The sequence below is a fragment of the Oreochromis niloticus genome, linkage group LG22 (genome assembly GCF_001858045.2).
Source record: "Oreochromis niloticus isolate F11D_XX linkage group LG22, O_niloticus_UMD_NMBU, whole genome shotgun sequence".
Classification (NCBI taxonomy): Eukaryota; Metazoa; Chordata; class Actinopteri; order Cichliformes; family Cichlidae; genus Oreochromis; species Oreochromis niloticus.
Window position 1 is genome coordinate 12,093,956 of NC_031985.2, and position 17,749 is coordinate 12,111,704.

Here is a 17,749-nt window from a genome sequence, read left to right on the forward strand (position 1 = left end):
ATTCACCTTTTTAATTCCTCAGAGGTTTCTGCTTTAGACTGCATTGTGTATCTAATAAAGCTAAGTGCAATCCTCCTTTTTAGTTTTTTAGTGTTTGCATTTGAGGTGTCAGAATAAGAAAAATACAAACTTTATCTCATGAAGTTAACTTTCCAAAATAAATCCTAATTAATAAAAACAAGTTCTTTTATCCACCTTCTTCAAGGAGTGTTGAGATGCAAGAAACCCAAATCAGCAGTAATAGTACATACCTGTGTGGAGCTGTTGTGTATAGAGTGCTTTAGAAGTGCACGTAACTTTAACTCTTGGCAAGGAACAGAAGTCCTGTTTCAGGGTTTTTTTCGGTCCTTACCACAGTGCCGCCGCTCGTTTCTGACCCTGGTGATCTCTGTCAACAGAATTTGTGCAGAGTGCAGACCTAATATAGGAAAAGTCACGTTGTCCTTATCAGAACATTTGACTCGGTGCTGCTCAGGCTTGAGACTGTGAGAAAACACTAAAAAATTATTTGACACGGCTTGTCATTTATCCTATTTATAGTGATGTATTTTTATTATGATTATATTTTGTCTCAAGAATTCTGTCTGAAACCTGACCTGAAAGTCAAGCTGTCTGCGAATCTGTTAAAACGGTGACAGAAAGTGAAATAAAAGATCCGAGTGGCATTCCCGCCTCCCACCATGAGACGTGCGACTGCCACCACTCCCACCTTTTCCCACCTTTTCTGTAATTGGACAGTTTCTGGTTAAGATTCATTACGCGTTTGCTTTTGCTTGTCACGTCGACTTCTTTCGCTCATTACCTTTCAGAGCTGCTGGTTGAATGCGCAAACCGACTCGTTCACTTGTCGCCATAGAAACGTCTGAGCGGGCAGCAGAATATTCCCAATCAGACTGAGGTCTCTGTCAGGTCAGGTGATCTGTGTCTGTGTACACAGATGTGTTTCCAGGCCATTTATTCCTGTTGCACAGGACCTGTGAGACGCCTTCAGCATATTCTCTCAGTCTCGCTGACGAGCTTTGACTAAAATGTTCAGTTAATTCAGCAGCGAGAGTGATTTTTTTTTTCTTTTTTTTGGACGACTTGCTGTAGCCCTGCTGCATACTAGTCATGAATACTTTTATTAGATAGTTAAGTAATGGAATGACTTAATTAATAATGCCGAAAATAAACCCTGTCTGCACACTGCTCCACAGTTACAGACTCTGTAACTCTGACTCAGGAGCTGCATGTTCTCACATTTTAGACAGTGGAAAAAAAGTTATTTGGTATACAGGATCCACTCACTTTTAAATTATTATAAAAATTACCTGTTAGTTATTTTTAATTGATTAAAGGGGCAGTACAGCATTTTATTTTTAATCCTGGTTACTAAAGTGACATTGGAAGCTTTACCATCAGTGCTTCTGGTCTGAGTCTTGATTTGTGCTGCAACATTTTCACAGTAGGGTCAGAATTTAGTGTAAAAAACACAAAAGCATGGATCTATTTTGACTCATTGTCACCAGATCTCAATCCAGTACAAGCACCTTTGGATGGATTTGCAGCCAGATCTGAAGCAACTTGTCATGTCAGTGTGGCCTTGTTGAATCTTTGCCATCACAAATTAAAAGAGTTCAGAAGGGAAAACAGGGTCCAACACAAGGTGTACCTAATAAAGTGTCCTTGACTGTGGAATTTCTGCATTTTGCACAATGTGGCTCAAATTCAATCATCAGTAAAATATTTTCTTTTTCTATATTTCATGTGAGGGAGCCAATTAAGACAAGGCGAGTGGTCAAAGGTGTCATATTGATATTTAAAGTGTTGTGATTGATTCTCGACGTCGGCTCAGGAACATGCTGCTCTCTGCCTTTCAGCGAAATCATTAATTAAACAAGTGAAGATGAAAAGGCAGCAAAATGTTCTTTTAATATTATTAGAAAAGCTTGAATTGGCCATGAAACGTAGGAACATTTCCTGTATTGGTTTGAAAGCCCTCTATCATTTGCTGGAAATGTCGTGGAAAACTTGGGCTGTTTTCAAGAAGAACCGTAGGCATCGTAAACGTGTCTGTGACTGTGTCTTTAGAAAGACAGAGGACAACGGTCCTACAGGTGAGAAATGGGGAGAGAGACAAAAACACATTCAAGGAGAGCAGTGAGATTATTGAATATGTAACGTCTGATGGAGGCCGAGATGGAGGTGAGCCTGGACTTTATGATGATGGATAAGGTCAGCCCAACATTCGATCCCTTTAATATGACATCATACAGAGCCAAGAATAGAGAAAACCTTAAAACTTAAGTATTTAGAGCGGTTTAAAGTCAGAGCTTTTGCTTCACAGGGATTATTTGTACACATTATTTGAAAATTTGACCATCTTTAGTATGAGAATCCATCATATATAGACAGAAAATAAGGAAACTCATAATAGATCCACTTTACAGCAAAAAAACTTTGAACTAAACATTCATATCCATCTGGGCCCTTTTCTTGTTTTTAAACTCCGTTATACTCACAACCTCTAAACAAGCAGACAAACAGCTACCTTCTCCTTCAAAAGATATATTAAAAAAACCCACAACATGACCCAGAGAGGGCAAAGTGCATGTTGATGGTGCCGCAGCAGAGTAATGGCAGCTTTTCAGGCAATCCTTTTATCAGCACTCTTACTTTCTCCTTTCGAAGAAAAGGTAATGGATTAGATGTCAAGAGAGGAGACATGTTCAAAGAGGCTTGTAAGTGACGAGAGAGGGAGCAGAAAAGATAGAAGTGACTTGGTGCTGTGCTAAGGAGACGAGATGTGGATATAGAAAAAGTATATAGATGACAGAGAATATGTCCAAACAAGTGGGTGGAAACTTAATGATTATTCCGATACAAAGACACCAGAAACCTCGAGTTCAGTCATTTATAGTGATGCATAGGCGCACAAAACTGGATTATTTTAAACTTCAGCTGAGTCAGTTCCAATACAGATAAACAAAAAAGATCAACACTGAGCAAAGAAGATTCGGAAAATGAAATGGAAGATTTGGCAGCTCTCCTCCTGCCTCATTAGTTTCTTTGTTGATGCAGTTGACAACAAAAGGTGATAATGAACACCTCTTAGTTTCTCACATCTACGCCAAATATGGAGCAGGTCTGTTGGTTTGATGCTGCATAGCTGGAACAATTTAATTGCTCAGGCTTTGGCAATAATCAGCGTGTGTTGTTTATGATGGTTGTTATGGATGAGAAGGTTGGTACAGAGATGTTTGCGCATCAATTACATGATTTCTCTCATGCTAGTCTTGCTTTTCTGTTTTATTTAAACATGTTTTATTGTGATTTGGTTGTTCTAAGAGTTGCTTACAGCAAAGAATATTTTAATTTAATTGTTATGATAATAAAACACTTCCACCTCATGTTTTGGAAACTGCAGCTTGAGAAAAATCATGCGGTTCTAATCGTAATTAAATTAAGGACAAAGTGGGGTTAAAGGGAATAGTCGAAAACCTCACTCTCACCTTCAAGATCTTCTTCCAGTGCACCTCTGGACTTTTAGATCGCTGCCTGGAAGTCTTGTTCTGTCCCTTTTACATTTATGCCTCTGTGATGCAGACTGGATCTCCTTCAGCTTGTCAAACTGATGATTCTTTAACTTGATTATCAGTTTTGGAAATTAGGTAAAATGTCATGGAGGCAAATTTGTTGATATTTTGTGGATCTGATTGAACTCCACAAGGCATTATAGACAGCTCTACATTGGCAGTGTCATTGTGGGGGATAGATTCACAGTGTGCATCACTGTAAATGACTCACATAACCCTGGACTTAGTTCTCAACTTCAGGCGTGGAAGCTTAAAACACAGGCTTCAAATGAAAACTTCTGGTCGTGGGTGTGTACCCAACCCTCATTGTTAGAGACGGTCCCCCACTTAAAATTGTGCTCATTATGAAGCAAAAGCAAATTTTTATCTTCTGTGCAAGTTTATAAAAGTCCAAAGTTTGAACAGGTGTTAAAGCACCAAGACAAAATTAAATACAAACACTATACAGGCAAAAGTGTGAGGCTTCAAATTCTTTATTGTTAACAGTACTGGGGAAAAAATAACAGTATGACATCGTTAAAACTAACTCTCCGAAGCATTTGTTTGTGGCAGCTAGATGTCAGGTGCCTCCAATGTTTACTGGAAAGGAAAGATAAAAAAAATGATGTTCTGCTTCATATATTTTCATTCATTCGTTCGTACTTTAATCTTTACTTTTGTGTAAATATCGGATCATTTCAATTTTTTCCAGTCAGTCAAACAGATTAATCACATGGTTGAATGAAGCCAGTAATGAATGAAACTCCCAACAATTCATTTGAAACGTGACGAGAGACACAAAGTACACTATGCTTGTTTGTAAACTCAATTCAGAATTATTAAGAGTGTTGTATGTTTTTCATAGTGAAGTCTTTAATATTAAACGTAACTTGCAAGTGTAGCTGCAAATTTAGTGGATTAAAAACTGCATTATTTCTTACCAACATCAAGTGGAGATATAATACATGCAGGAAAGAAAGATAAAATAATAAAATAAAATAATTTGGTTGAAAACAAAAAGATCTGCATGAAATGATGAGCGAGAGAGAAGAGCACAGATAGAGGACTGTTAGCGATTCAGAAGGGCAGAGGATGAGTAAGGAGGAAGTGAGAGCACCTGTGAAGAGGATGAAGAGGGAAAAGGTGATTGGTGCTGATGAGGTAGGGAGATGTCTAATTGAGAGAGCAGTGGACCTTTTAACCAGATTGTTTTAACACAATCTCGTAGAGTGAGTGAGAGGATTCATTGGGAATGGAGAAGGAGTGAACTGGCGCTGATTTTCCAAGAACAAGGCATGAAAAAGGTAGCTGTGGTAACTACAGGGGGTTGAAGCTATACCATGATGCTATGGGAAAGAAGCTATTGTTATAGGGTGAGATGGAGGCAGATGATGGGCTGTGGTGACCCCTGAAGAAGACAAAGAAGTTAGAAAGACAACAAACGACAGTCTATGGGGAAAAAAGTATTATCAACCTTTTTTTGGGCTGCATTCAAAATCATAGCAAGATAGCAAGGGCGAGATTTACTAAAGGGAACCAACAAGTATGTGTGTGCAGTCCCTAAATAGTGCTGATAGGTGTGAATTACAAGAGCTGCACTGTTTTCTAAACTCATGCAGTCAGTTCATTTCAATGTGACATGCTCAATCTGCTAAGAGCTGTGCAAATCACAGAGTAAGAGATGATATTCAGCTGCAGGTAATTACTAATAGGACAGGCGTGGCTTGTTCATTTTAATCAGAAAAGCATAAAAATGTCTTTCATACACGTGCATGTTAAATGTAGGCCTGTAGGCCTGGCAGAGAGAATCATTATAATGGAAACGGCCTTCAGTAGCTGACAGGTGCTGATGTTGGACTGTAAACAGTGCAACAATATGTGTCTGTAGCATTCTTGTTTTGCCTTATTTACAAAAAGCCTTATTTACAAAAGTTTTTTTCTATATTCTGTGAGTTTTCTAAGCTGGATTTCTTTAATTAAATAAATTGATTTACAAATTTCAGGTTTTAGCTGTGTTCTGTGTGTGTGTGTGCAATTAGCAGTACTTTGCTGCTTGACAATTCGAAGTGGTATTATTTCTTACCACTGGTAAAGATGTTCTCTGCATATAAAAGGTATGAAAGTAGCTGGAGGAGAGATCAGAGGGAGACTCTCTACCTTGGAAATAGATGTTTAAGGATAGGAGGTTAACTTTAACCTCAACCTCATTTGTCAAATCAGAGACAAAACATACATCAATTTGAAGGAGTCAGGCTTTTGACATGCACTTGACAATATTTAGCATTTTCCCCTCTGATTATTTTTGACCTGCCGAGGCCGCCTGTACTTTCAGAATTCAAACATTTTCCTGAGCACATTGAAAGTATTTTAAGGCATCAAACCTTCTTATATTTCTGAACCAGGACCACTCAGCTGCTCTTAAATGTCCCGCCATCCAGGTTCAGTACCAGAGGGCTTTTACTGTTTTAGCTCCTGTGCTCAGTTACTGCCATGCCCATTACTGTCAGGTCAGCTTTGCCTGTACCATATTTTAAAAAGTGTTTTTAAGAACTTGCCTTTATGGACTTATATTTCTTTCCTCGTCTTTTGCAGAGCATGTGGTTTCTGTAAAGACTTTTGAGGTGCTGTTTCAAGAAGTGCTCTAAAAATACCTGCAATAAACAATGATCAGTTTGACAAGAAGCAGTATTTCCTTTAGTTTTCTCACTTTTATTGATATTTTGCCAAACTAATGTGGTAATAGCCACAAAATTAAATTGGATTTGGGTAATTTCTTAGTTTTCTCAGTAAGTGAAATGAGTTGGACTGCCTGAGTGATCAGGTTGCTGTACTTTGCTGCTTTTTAAATACCTGGCAGCTGCATTACAGAAAAGTGGAAACCTTTCACCTGAGGTAACAGACAAAACAGGATAAAAGCTGTAGCCTGAAAGAAAATATTGCGTAAATCTCCTGTTGGATCAGCAACAGATGAAAAGGACTCAAAGGGACTTTATTTTAGAAATATTTATCAGTGAACAACCTCTGTCTAAGTCTTGAAAACGCCATTCAAGCACAAGGCTGCAAACAGATTTATGACGGGATTGTTTGTGCCATTTATGATTATGTTCTTGGAAGCCAAAGTCATTTTATCAAGCATCTGTGGACTTTTAGAGGAGAATCTAAAGAACAACATGATGCCTGCTGTTCACCTATTCTCCAACAAGGCTTTTAACAAACATTGTCTCTTTATGACTTACACTTTATTCAGAGTACATCTGTTCTGAGCATTACTGGTGATGCTGGTTACGCTCCCCGTGACGACTCATGTTATGTTTCATTATAGCATACCACACAGGCGTCGTCATAGCTGAAGGAAAAATACAAAGATTTAATGTGTGCTGAGTCAGAGGCAGCAGAAAGTTGGCTTGTGGGGAATGGTGAGAACAGGCTGGAGCGGAAACGTGGTCGTCATGTTTGTGAAAAAAGCCTTCAAAGAAAGCAGTTCGGTGCCTCAGCTTCCTCATATTACCATAACGTACATTACGCTCTAATTATAATTGACTCCTTTTACTTGTTACTGTATGCGTAAATACTCTAATTGAAATTGAAAAATAAATCTGGATCTGTATCAAAATACGCTATTAGTGCTAATGGATAATCATTTGATTTATGTGGCAAGCTCTTTCATTGGAGGAAGAGCAGCGCTTCATTAATAAAAGCTTGTATTAGCATAGCAATACTGAGGCATTAAAGAAATCATGAGTCAGCATCTGGCTTGAATCCATATCAAAACTGCTAGCTTGGCAAGTGACCATTGCACTAAATTTAAGTGAAATACTTCATTGCATTTCATTGTCACTGGAAAATAAATGCATCCAACATAGAAGGAGTAACCCTCGTAGAATCCAGGCGTGAAGAAGTCGATTCTTTTGGTTACAAGCAGGGAGGAACAGACACGGATGTAAAAGTGAGAATGGGCAAACCAAGAGCTGCATTCTTACAGCTGGAGAACATCTGGAACTCAGTAATTCCAACGTGGAATCAGGAGGGTATGTAAAGATAAGATACTTTTATCAACAACTGCCTAAGGAAAATTTTAACCTCCTAGGACCTGGGTCCACATATGTGGACATCACATTTTGGGTTGTCTAGACCAAAATACTAAATTTTGCTCTACAAGGGCCTGAAATCCACTTGTTCTTATTTTTCTCAGAAAGAAAAAAAATTCACGTAATTCTTTGTTTTTACATTCATCAGGTTCCAATCAGCCCAAATAGCAAAGAGAAATTAAAAATGCATGCCATGAAAGAGTTTGGGTCTTAGGAGGTTAAAGATCTACTGGCATAACAACATCTTCAGTCAAGACTAGGGGGGAAAAGCAAAGCAAGTATCTGTAGAAGAAGAGATAAGAAGATGGTGATGGATAAGAGATACGGTGAGGATACAGATGTGGTTATTTGGAATCTGCAAGGGAGGAGGAGCAAAAGAGGCAGGCCAAAGATTACACGGCAAAGAGATAAATATGAGGCCTATTTTACGGATGACAGTCGCAAGAATGTCGCTGTAATTTAGTGCTTCCTCCATCATTTATGATAAATATGGTAAAATTCTTTCCTTCATGTGATCCATTTATGTAAAATCACTCTGAGGCTGTCGAGGGTAGCTGTTCTGTTAAAACACTACACATACAGAGGAAAGAAAACTTATCATAAATACTACGTTTTCTGTGTTGATTCTCCAAAGCCACATACTGGTTTATACTCTTATTTTGTAATTTTAGGGGTGATAGGGCAGACGTTTGGCAAAATTGAACTGTAACACAGGAGTGTGGACTTCTGTGTAACCGATTCGGTCTTGTTAATTATGACTTGTTATTTAAAGAGGCTCCTTTTGATTTTCTGCTAGATCATAATGTTAAAATAATGCCAAAAATGTCTGCTTTTATAACTAAAGAATCTAATAAGGGATGCATACAGTCATGTGAAAAGTCTTAACAGCTCTGTAATAAACTGAGTACACCCCACTATTCAGTAGTTAGTGCTGCTAAAGGGAGTCCTACTAACTTAAAGTAATTGTTCCTGTAAGCTTTGTTGCTGAGGAATTTTGGTCCACTCTTCTTTACAACATTGCTTCAGTTCATTGAGGTTTTCAAACATTCATTTTACACACGGTTCAGCCACAGCAGTCGCATGGACGCCAGCCAATTCAGCGGCTTCATTCTTTTGTTTTTTAGCCATCATGGTGTGAATTTGCTGTTGTGCTTGAGCTCATTGTCATGTTGCATGACCCAATTTGGACCAAATGATATCTTTTCTATTTTATTGATCTAAACGATCATAGAATACGTATGTATATCTGTCCATATATACTCTGTCTCATCCTTAACAGGTGGATCAATCTAAACAAAACTTTGAACAACGATGGACAGCAATGATTAAAATGTTTTTTTAAAAGATTTATTATTTTTAACTATCAATAACCTGCTAGTTCATTATAAGAAATGATCGTTCAAAACTTTCTGTTGATCCACCAGTTGATTCATTTACATTATTTTGTTTGTGGACAATATTTTGTGCCAACATAGCAGAACGTAATATGCAAAACAACTTTTTTGTTGTAGTATAATTTTGTTTTCCTGTTAATAATGCAAAAGTTGCAGGGTTTTTTGTTGTTGTTGTTGTTGCATAAACCAAACATTGAAATAATTAGAAAATGAATAGATGCTTGTTTGGTTTACTCATCTCACTTCATATTTGTAGGTTTAAATAATTCAATACATTAAAATTCAGCATGCGAATTGCTTTAATAGCTTCGCTGTGAGCTCATTCGTGGTCATCCCCACTTGCGCTATGATGATCCATTTATTTTAATGGTCTCCTATCTGCAGTTGACTGAATATTCAAAAGTAATTTCCTTCAGTGTCTGCACTCTATCAGATCTTTTATGTATGACTCAGAGACAGCTGGCTCAGGACGATCATTAACTTCAGGACCACACATTTCTCTACCCTTTGAATTCAGATCCCATTTACTTTTGGCAGCAGACGACCGAGGACATCACGCTGTGTGTGCGCATGCCCGAGGGTATCACCAAAGAGGGGGTGCAATTCAGGCTGACGGCAGACAACGTGACCATCGGAGTTCAGGGTTTCCCTCCACTGCTGGAAGGCCAGCTGTTTGCATCTGTAGACCCCGAGGCCAGCGCCTGGATCATCAAAGATCACAAAAGGTTTGCAGTCTGAAATGTGGAGTGTTGATGAAGTTGGATTATTATTTGTCTTCATTATGTTTTGGAGTTGAAATCGTAGGAAAAGATTGATTCATTATAGGTTACGATAAAAACTGTACCATAACACAGCAATTTTTCAATACCAGCGTCAATTACAGCGCTATTTCCATCGTTGTTCCTCTGCTCGCCATTTCCCCGCCTCTCTACAACATGTTAGTTAACTTCTGTTCACTTCACCATCATTCAGTTAAAAACTACCACACGACTCATGAAGCTGTCACTTGGCAAGGAAAAAGGTTAGAATACCTACATGCTTTAATAATAATAATAAAAAAATATTATTACAATATATAGTGGCATCAATACTTTTCCCACCTCTGCAGTAGATTACAGAAATATCTCACATACTATATATAACCTGCACACAATAAATCTCTGCACAGTCGTCATCTTCATGAATGAAATATTGAATGTGTACAAGATTAATGCACCACTCTGGGGATTTGAGAAGCCTGAAACATGTTATGAGTTTGGATGTTGAGTCAGAAACTCTAATCATCCAGGGATCAGTGAATTAAGAATGAATGAATTAAGCCTTTAAAAATTGATTGATTTAATGTTTTTTGCTTTAGAAAAAAAGCATTAAATTCCTTAAATTGTTCCTGCCACTTATTTAATATTAAATGTGTTTAAATCAAATGTGTTTATGTGCCAATACAAACATCAGAGAGAGAGGCAGCAGGTATTTCACTGGTGAGTTTTCGTGTTGTCTTGAGAGTCAATATATTTATAACAGGATTGATTCATTATGGGTTTTTATATTTAGCACTTCAGCATATGTATATGTTTTTAAAGCACACTAACACCACACTATACACTTACCAACTTATTAGGTATACTTGTTCAACTGCTCATTTAATGTAAATGACTAATCAGCCAATAGAATGACAGCACTCATTACATTTAGGCTTGTAGAAATCGTCAAGACAACTTGCTTAAGTTCAAACTGAGCATCAGGGTGGGGAAGAAAGGTGAGTTAAGTGACTCTGAGCAGGGCATGGTGCCAGAGGGGCTTGCCTGCATATTTCAGACACTGCCGAGATTGGATTTTGCTGCACGACCATCTCCAGGGTTTACAGAGAATAAAAAATAGCCAGTGAGCAGCAGTTCACTGGGAGAAAATGCCTTATTTATGCCAGAGGTCAGAGGAAAATGGCCAGACTGCCTCAAGTTGACAGGAAAGCAACAGTAACTCATATAACTGCCCGTTACAACCAAAGTGTGCAGAGAACATGGCTGAACTGACAGCACATTGGGCCTTGAAGCAGATAGGCTGCAACAGCAGAAGACCACACACATTTCACCAAAATTTGATAGAAGAAGGAAAAACATTGTCTGGGTTTCCATTTTTTAATCCTAGGGTCAGGCCCAGCATGCATATTATATATTTTGATATTAGCTATTAGTGGAGAATATACTTAATCTACTGAGCAGCATGGTGTAGTACAGCGGTCCCCAACCTTTCTTGCGCCACGGACCGGTTTAATGTCAGATAATATTTTCACGGACTGGCCTTTAAGGTGTCGCGGATAAATACAACAAAAAAAAATGAACACGACCAAGACAAAAACTGTGGTATTTTGTAAATATAATAATAAATGTGAATTCACTGTGTAATTGTAACTTCACTAGCAGCGTCCTCCTGAAATGCGCCAACAACATTGAGCATAACATCCTCCTCTCTGCACCTTAATGCTCTCTGGTCGCTATGGTAATGTGTAAATATTTCTTTCAAAATAAGACACACAACTACAACACGGGAAAGGACCCAGGGAAACTGAGTTAACGATAAAAACCTTGAAAACCATAAATTTCACACCCGAGCCTCAACTCTCGTGGCCCGGTACCAAACCCGGTCCGTGGCCCGGGGGTTGGGGACCGGTGGTGTAGTACACAATAAAGATATTCAGGACTGGAAAAGTTATTTGTCATGATGATGTCTGGAAACATCATATATTTTGGTTATAAGTCTCAATTCAGTGTATGATGTTTCATTTTTGTGCTTTTTTATATATATTTTAAAGAAGAGTAAGATGTTATGAAACCAACTGAATCTCTCAGTGTTACCTAAGTTCAGTCTGCTTTGAAGGCTACAAGTGAACAGATGAAACTAAAGAGAAACACTCCCTTTGTCATAAACTGCTCTGCAGTATCATAGTGTGACACCAGCTCAGATGAGTGAAATGTACGGTAATGCAATTTTCTTCTTTCTCACACTTCTGGGGCTGCCATTGGCCCAAAAGCACCACTTTGAGATCCTGGGGTATAAAATATATAACAAATGTAACATAAGCATGATCTAATCCATGTATTGCATAGAAATGACACCCAGTTGCTTTTTGGGCTTTATTTTCAGTTTTCTTTATACAACACTGAATCACATTATGTGGGATTTTTTTTGACAGTGTTTAGCAGACTCACTGAGTGTTGTTGTATCTTCAGTGACCCCGCTAGCTGTGCTTTCAGGGTCAGCAGCTCCTGCTTATGTGTTTCAAGGCAAATTGCTTCTAGGTAACGAGCCTGGCTTTGAGTTATTCAAGAATATTTATTTATTAATAAATCGGCACCGCTGGGAAAGAGGCACCTTGAATTGGACAAACTTCTGCATGCAGACCTGTAAGCAGAGCTTTCACAAAAGTGTTGGATAAAGAAAGCAGGACTAAACTCAGGCTGGAAGTAGAGAAATGCTCACACTCACTTGATGTATTGTTGGTCAGTGAAGACCTGGGGCCAAGCTTTCGCATCTCTCTTGCAGCAAAATATTCTTCCACTCGTGTGTTACTGTTTGAGTTATGACTGACAGTAAAAAAACAGAAAAGGGACTCCTATCAGTGCAGGAGTACACGATGTCCACATGTTGTCTTGTTTTCTTTAAACTTTAATTGTCATCCTCAACCAGCGAGCTGGAAAACATTTGTTATTTTGAAGCCACAAAAGGCTTTACGGAGCTTTTCTCAGAAATCAGACTTTTCATATAAATTGGCTCTGCTGATCCAGTACTCAATATGAGTTGAGTCACATCCTCTGGTATAAAACCTTTTATTTTTATTACCATCTTTGCTTCCTGTTCCTTCAATACAAGTCCTCCAGTGCTCCATTCAGTGTGAAACCACGTTACACAGTCTATTTCCGATAATCCTTGATAACTTTAAAGGCTCTTGTATCTGAGAGGCAGGGAGTATGAATGCATTTGTCTGTCTCTGTCTTTGTTGTGTCCAGAGAAAAAAACAAAACAAAATCATGGAGGTGGATGTGAGAAGCTATCATTTTATTTTGTATTCCCTAAGCCTGATTATCTCTCAGAGATACATTTTACCATCAGTGGCCCTTTCTTTTATTCTGTGTGTGTGCTGTTGGGATGAAGTTCATATCCGGAAGTTCTTCTGAGCTCGGAATATCTTACAGAAATCGCACCTCTGTCGGCAGTGCTGACTGTTGTCCGTAACACTTTATGGTAGACAACAAAATACACAGTTTATCTGTTTCCTGCTTAAAAAAATGTAAAATTGTATTTGTGTTTCTTTGCAGACTGAATTGAATTATTGTATTTAATGCAAATACCTGAAACACCCCAATTGTTCTTCCATTGTTTCGATTGAACATTTTCTCAGTACTAGTGTGTTATAGGCTTCATAGACAGACAGCTGAGCACCATTTTTCTTCCATGTGCCCTGAAGTGAATTAAGAAGCTGCCTTTTTTGTCTCTTTTAAATCTTCTCATCGTTGCCCAAATATAGACTGGTTTCATAACATTCAGCAATACAATAGAGTAAGAATGAGACCGGAGTCTGAAGGCCAGAGAGAAGCTGCAGTGTGCGCACACAGATGAACGCTGTAGAAAGTTCACTATTTTTATCAGTAAAATCAGAATAGAGGGAGTGATGTCATTCAGAAAACCGAGGCAGATCTCTTCATGAGGTACATCGTGATATATTACGCTTGGATTCAGTGAGTGAGCAATGATAAAGTGGACCATGGTTAGCAATACCTTACTGAAACCTTGGTCTGTTACATACAGAAAGCATTTCGTTTGCAGGCTTTTCATGTATTGCTGGTAAAAGGCCAATGTTGTTGGCCCATGGTTTTGAGTTATGTGGATGTTCATGGGTTTTCTTGTTTTGATTATCTTTGCATTATAGTTCTGTATTCTGTATTGTTGAGATTCTGGTCTTTTTTTTATCATTATGTTCTGGTTATCTGTGCATTAAGTTAATGGGAGGTTTTTTTATACCCTTTTTGCATCCCCATTCTCTTCCCTCTGCGTCCATGTTTTGCCTTCTGTCTGGTTTCTGCCTTGCCTGCCTCATCAGATTAAAATTAACCTTCACTTGGCTGCGGTGACAGCAGTGGTGACATCAGCTGTGAGCAGATCGTCTTCTTGCTTTTCAACTAAACAGCTTCAAACTTGTCTTTAGAGATCCTTATATCCAAGTGCAGCCCCCTGCTGGCTGTACCCAGGCAGTGCAAGTCTTTGGGTTGTGCATTGGGATAATTTTATTAACATAAAGTTTCATCTCCAAAAGTTGAATCTGTTCATCTGGACGTAGCGTTTTGTGGGAGAAACGTTTCGTCACTCATCCAAGTGACTTCTTCAGTCTCAGCTGACTGCAGGTTTCCCCAATCTTATAAACAGCACATTTGCATAATGACTGAAACCAGCCCACTGAAGGAACAATGGGCTGGGAGGTCAGTTCCTTAATCATAATTATGCAAATTCTCATGACCATTGATCAACAATCACTGACCAAAGCCCACTGATCAAAGACCACTGATCAATGGCCATGAGTACCATTCACAGAGAGTTGGGGAATGGCTGCAATCACAGCATTGTAAGATGGCGAAAGATGTACCCTTAGGCCCCCTCCTCGATTCAGAGATGGTCTTTCCCTTTTCACGTAAATGGCCTCCTTGACTCCGCGCTTAAACCAGCGTTCTTCCCTGTCCAGGATGTGTACATCCTCATCCTTGAAAGAGTGTCCACTGGCCTGTAGGTGTAAATAGACTGCAGAGTCCTGCCCTGATGAGGTAGCTCTTCTGTGTTGTGCCATCTGCTTCGCTAGAGGTTGTTTGGTTTCCCCGATGTATAAATCCTGGCAATCCTCCTGGCACTTAACAGCGTACACTATGTTACTCTGTTTGTGTCGGGGGACCCGATCCTTGGGGTGGACCAGTTTTTAGCGCAGCGTGTTTTGGGGTTTAAAAGCCACAGAGACCCGGTGTTTAGAAAAAATGCGTCTCAACTGTTCCGATACTCCTGACACATACGGGATCACTACAGGTTTTCGCTTGGGCAGCGGTTGTCCTTCTCTCCTGAATCGACTGGAGCTTTCTTTAGGTGTGTACACCTAAAGCAACAAAGTTTCATGTTGCCGCTGCCGTCCTTGAGCGTGGGGCCATTTGCCAAAACTAATGTCATGGCTGCTTTGTAGTGTCAGATTGTATGACACCTCCTGAGTTTCTATAACGTGGTGCGCACAGCAAGACCAGTGTGGAGGCAGTATGCCAGCAAGTCAGCCTCTCTTTTACATATCGCTCCAGCGTCATCCCCAAATGACACCGTGAGATATAACTGCAACAGGAGGAAAACATTTTACTGAAAACCATTAGACTGCAGAAGGAGAATAAATGGTTATAGGCCCAGTCTGGGAAACTGTAATCACAGCTTCCCCACCCTCCACCCCTCTGTACTCAAATGACTGAAAGTTTATTTAGATAAAACTCTTATTTTGTAAACTCTGCTGTCAGTCTGCCTTTTATATTGCCGCTCACAAAGTGGGCTGTAACAACTGACTGTAACAGATTCAATTTAATAGAATCAGTCAGCTAAACGTATGTGAATGTCATGATATCGGATGCTTACAGCCTAATTGCCAGCTTCTGTTACTTCACTGTCTCTGATACATTTAATTAACATTGCGTAATGTTGTTGCTGACTGAAAACGATTTGCTTGACGTGCTCATTGAACTGATGATCATCACTGTGTTTTGACACTGTTAAGCTGCATGTTCTATAAATGTGAAACTTTACAATCACTCTGTGCACCATTCATACCAGTTAACAGTGGTAATTTCATTACAAGGAAACACGATTACACACCAACGTAGTTCATTATGCTGCATTTGCTTAAAAGAAAAAAGCACGTAGTACTTTGCAGTGACTGTGGAGCCTCGGTGCTGTGAAAAAGCATTTTCCCCCTTCATAGTTATTATTATTTTTTCATATTTTTCATACTTTAGAAAAATGTAAATATTAGGCAGAGATAAATGGTAAATGGACTGATTCTTATATAGCGCTTTTCTACTCTCCCAGAGTACTCAAAGCGCCCTATACAACATACCACATTCACCCAATCATCGGAGAGCAACTTGGGGTTAGTATCTTGCCCAAGGATACTTAACATGCAGACTGGAGGAGCCAGGGATTGAACCACAAACCTCCAACCAGTAGATGATCTGCTCTGCCTCCTGAGCTACAGCCACCCCAGATAACACAAGTAAATATAAATGCAGTTTTGAAAAGAGCCATCCGTCTATTATCTTCTGCAGGATGCACCCTGGACAGGCTGCCAGTCTATCACAGGGCTAAAAAATAGAGACCGACAACCATTCACGACTATGGGCAATTTAGAATGATCAGTTAACCTAAACCCACTAATTGCATGTCATTGGACTGTGGGAGGAAGCCGGAGTACCCAGAGAGAACCAACGCAAATATGGGGAGAACATGCAAACTCCACACAGAAAGGCTCCGGCCAGGTGGTGAAGTCGAACTCAGGACCTTCTTGCTGTGAGGCAACAGTGCTAATCACCGCTCCACGATGCTGCCCGATTTTTAAATAATGATTTCCTTTATTAAGGACCAAGATCAAGAGGATAATATTATTGTTTTGTTCTGATTCAGTTGTGATTTATAAAGACTGACCCTTATTTAAGCAAAGACATGCCATATATGATAAAGGTGTTTATTATAGATTTTAAGTGTAGATGGACAAAACTGAAACTGAAATGTTCATTTTATTCTTAGCAATAAATAAGTATTCAGAAACAATTTGTGCTGCATTTGGTTTTAATACATTAGCAGCTAGAGTTACAAGCTTTTTTTTAAAGCTTTGTCAAACGTATTGGAGAAGTGGCCCAGCTATTATTTATTATTGATGCTGATCTGCCACTCATTTTCTTTTTCTTTATTATCTAGTCTAGTCAAAAGTTTGAAATAAATCTCTAAAGTATTAATCTTGAAATCGTGTAAGCAAAGTAGCAAATGAGAGCAGCCTGACAACTCACCCAAAGCTGGAAATTCCCACCACATGAATTAAATTGCATTAATTGAGTTCCTGGATCCAGAAGAAGATCTGGAGAACACGAAGGTGACGTTTACGATTTTTAAACTTACACTTTGGTATGTATTTGTGAAGAATTGACAGAAAAATTGGCTCCAAAAGTTAATCGCTTCAACATCAACCCAATTTCAAAACAAATCTAATGACAGAGGATTTTGAATAATATTTTTTTTAACAGACAAAACCTGCTCAACAGAGGTAGTAATAATAATAATAATAATAATAATAATAATAATAATAGTAATAATAGTAATACTCATGTTTTGGGATTTTTTTTTTTTAAATTAAAAATGAAAAACAGTTTATGAATAATCAAATTAGTTGTGGGCAGATTCTTTACAAACATTTCTATTTGCAGCTCAAAACAAATCAAAACAAACTTCACTATAAAAGACAAGATAGAATTAATTATATCACTCTTTTATTAAAACTCAAAATACACCTCAAACTAAGGCTTTATGATAATGCAGTTATTTTGATTTACTGTAAATTTAGTCTTAATTTCAGTCATTCCATTGAGAGGACAGAGACGATCCTTTTACCAGAAGTAATACTGCAGCTTCTTAATGATATTAGGATAGGAGTTGG

General features: G+C 38.7%; 1 protein-coding gene across 1 annotated transcript in view; it reads left to right on the top strand.

The window, feature by feature from the left end:
- nudcd1 (NudC domain containing 1) overlaps positions 1 to 17,749 on the top strand; it is a 53,577-nt gene that overhangs the window by 12,759 nt on the left and 23,069 nt on the right. The window contains exon 6 of the mRNA XM_003447273.5: positions 9,554 to 9,761. Coding sequence (XP_003447321.1) covers positions 9,554 to 9,761 — 208 coding nt within the window. The remainder of the gene's footprint in view (positions 1 to 9,553; positions 9,762 to 17,749) is intronic.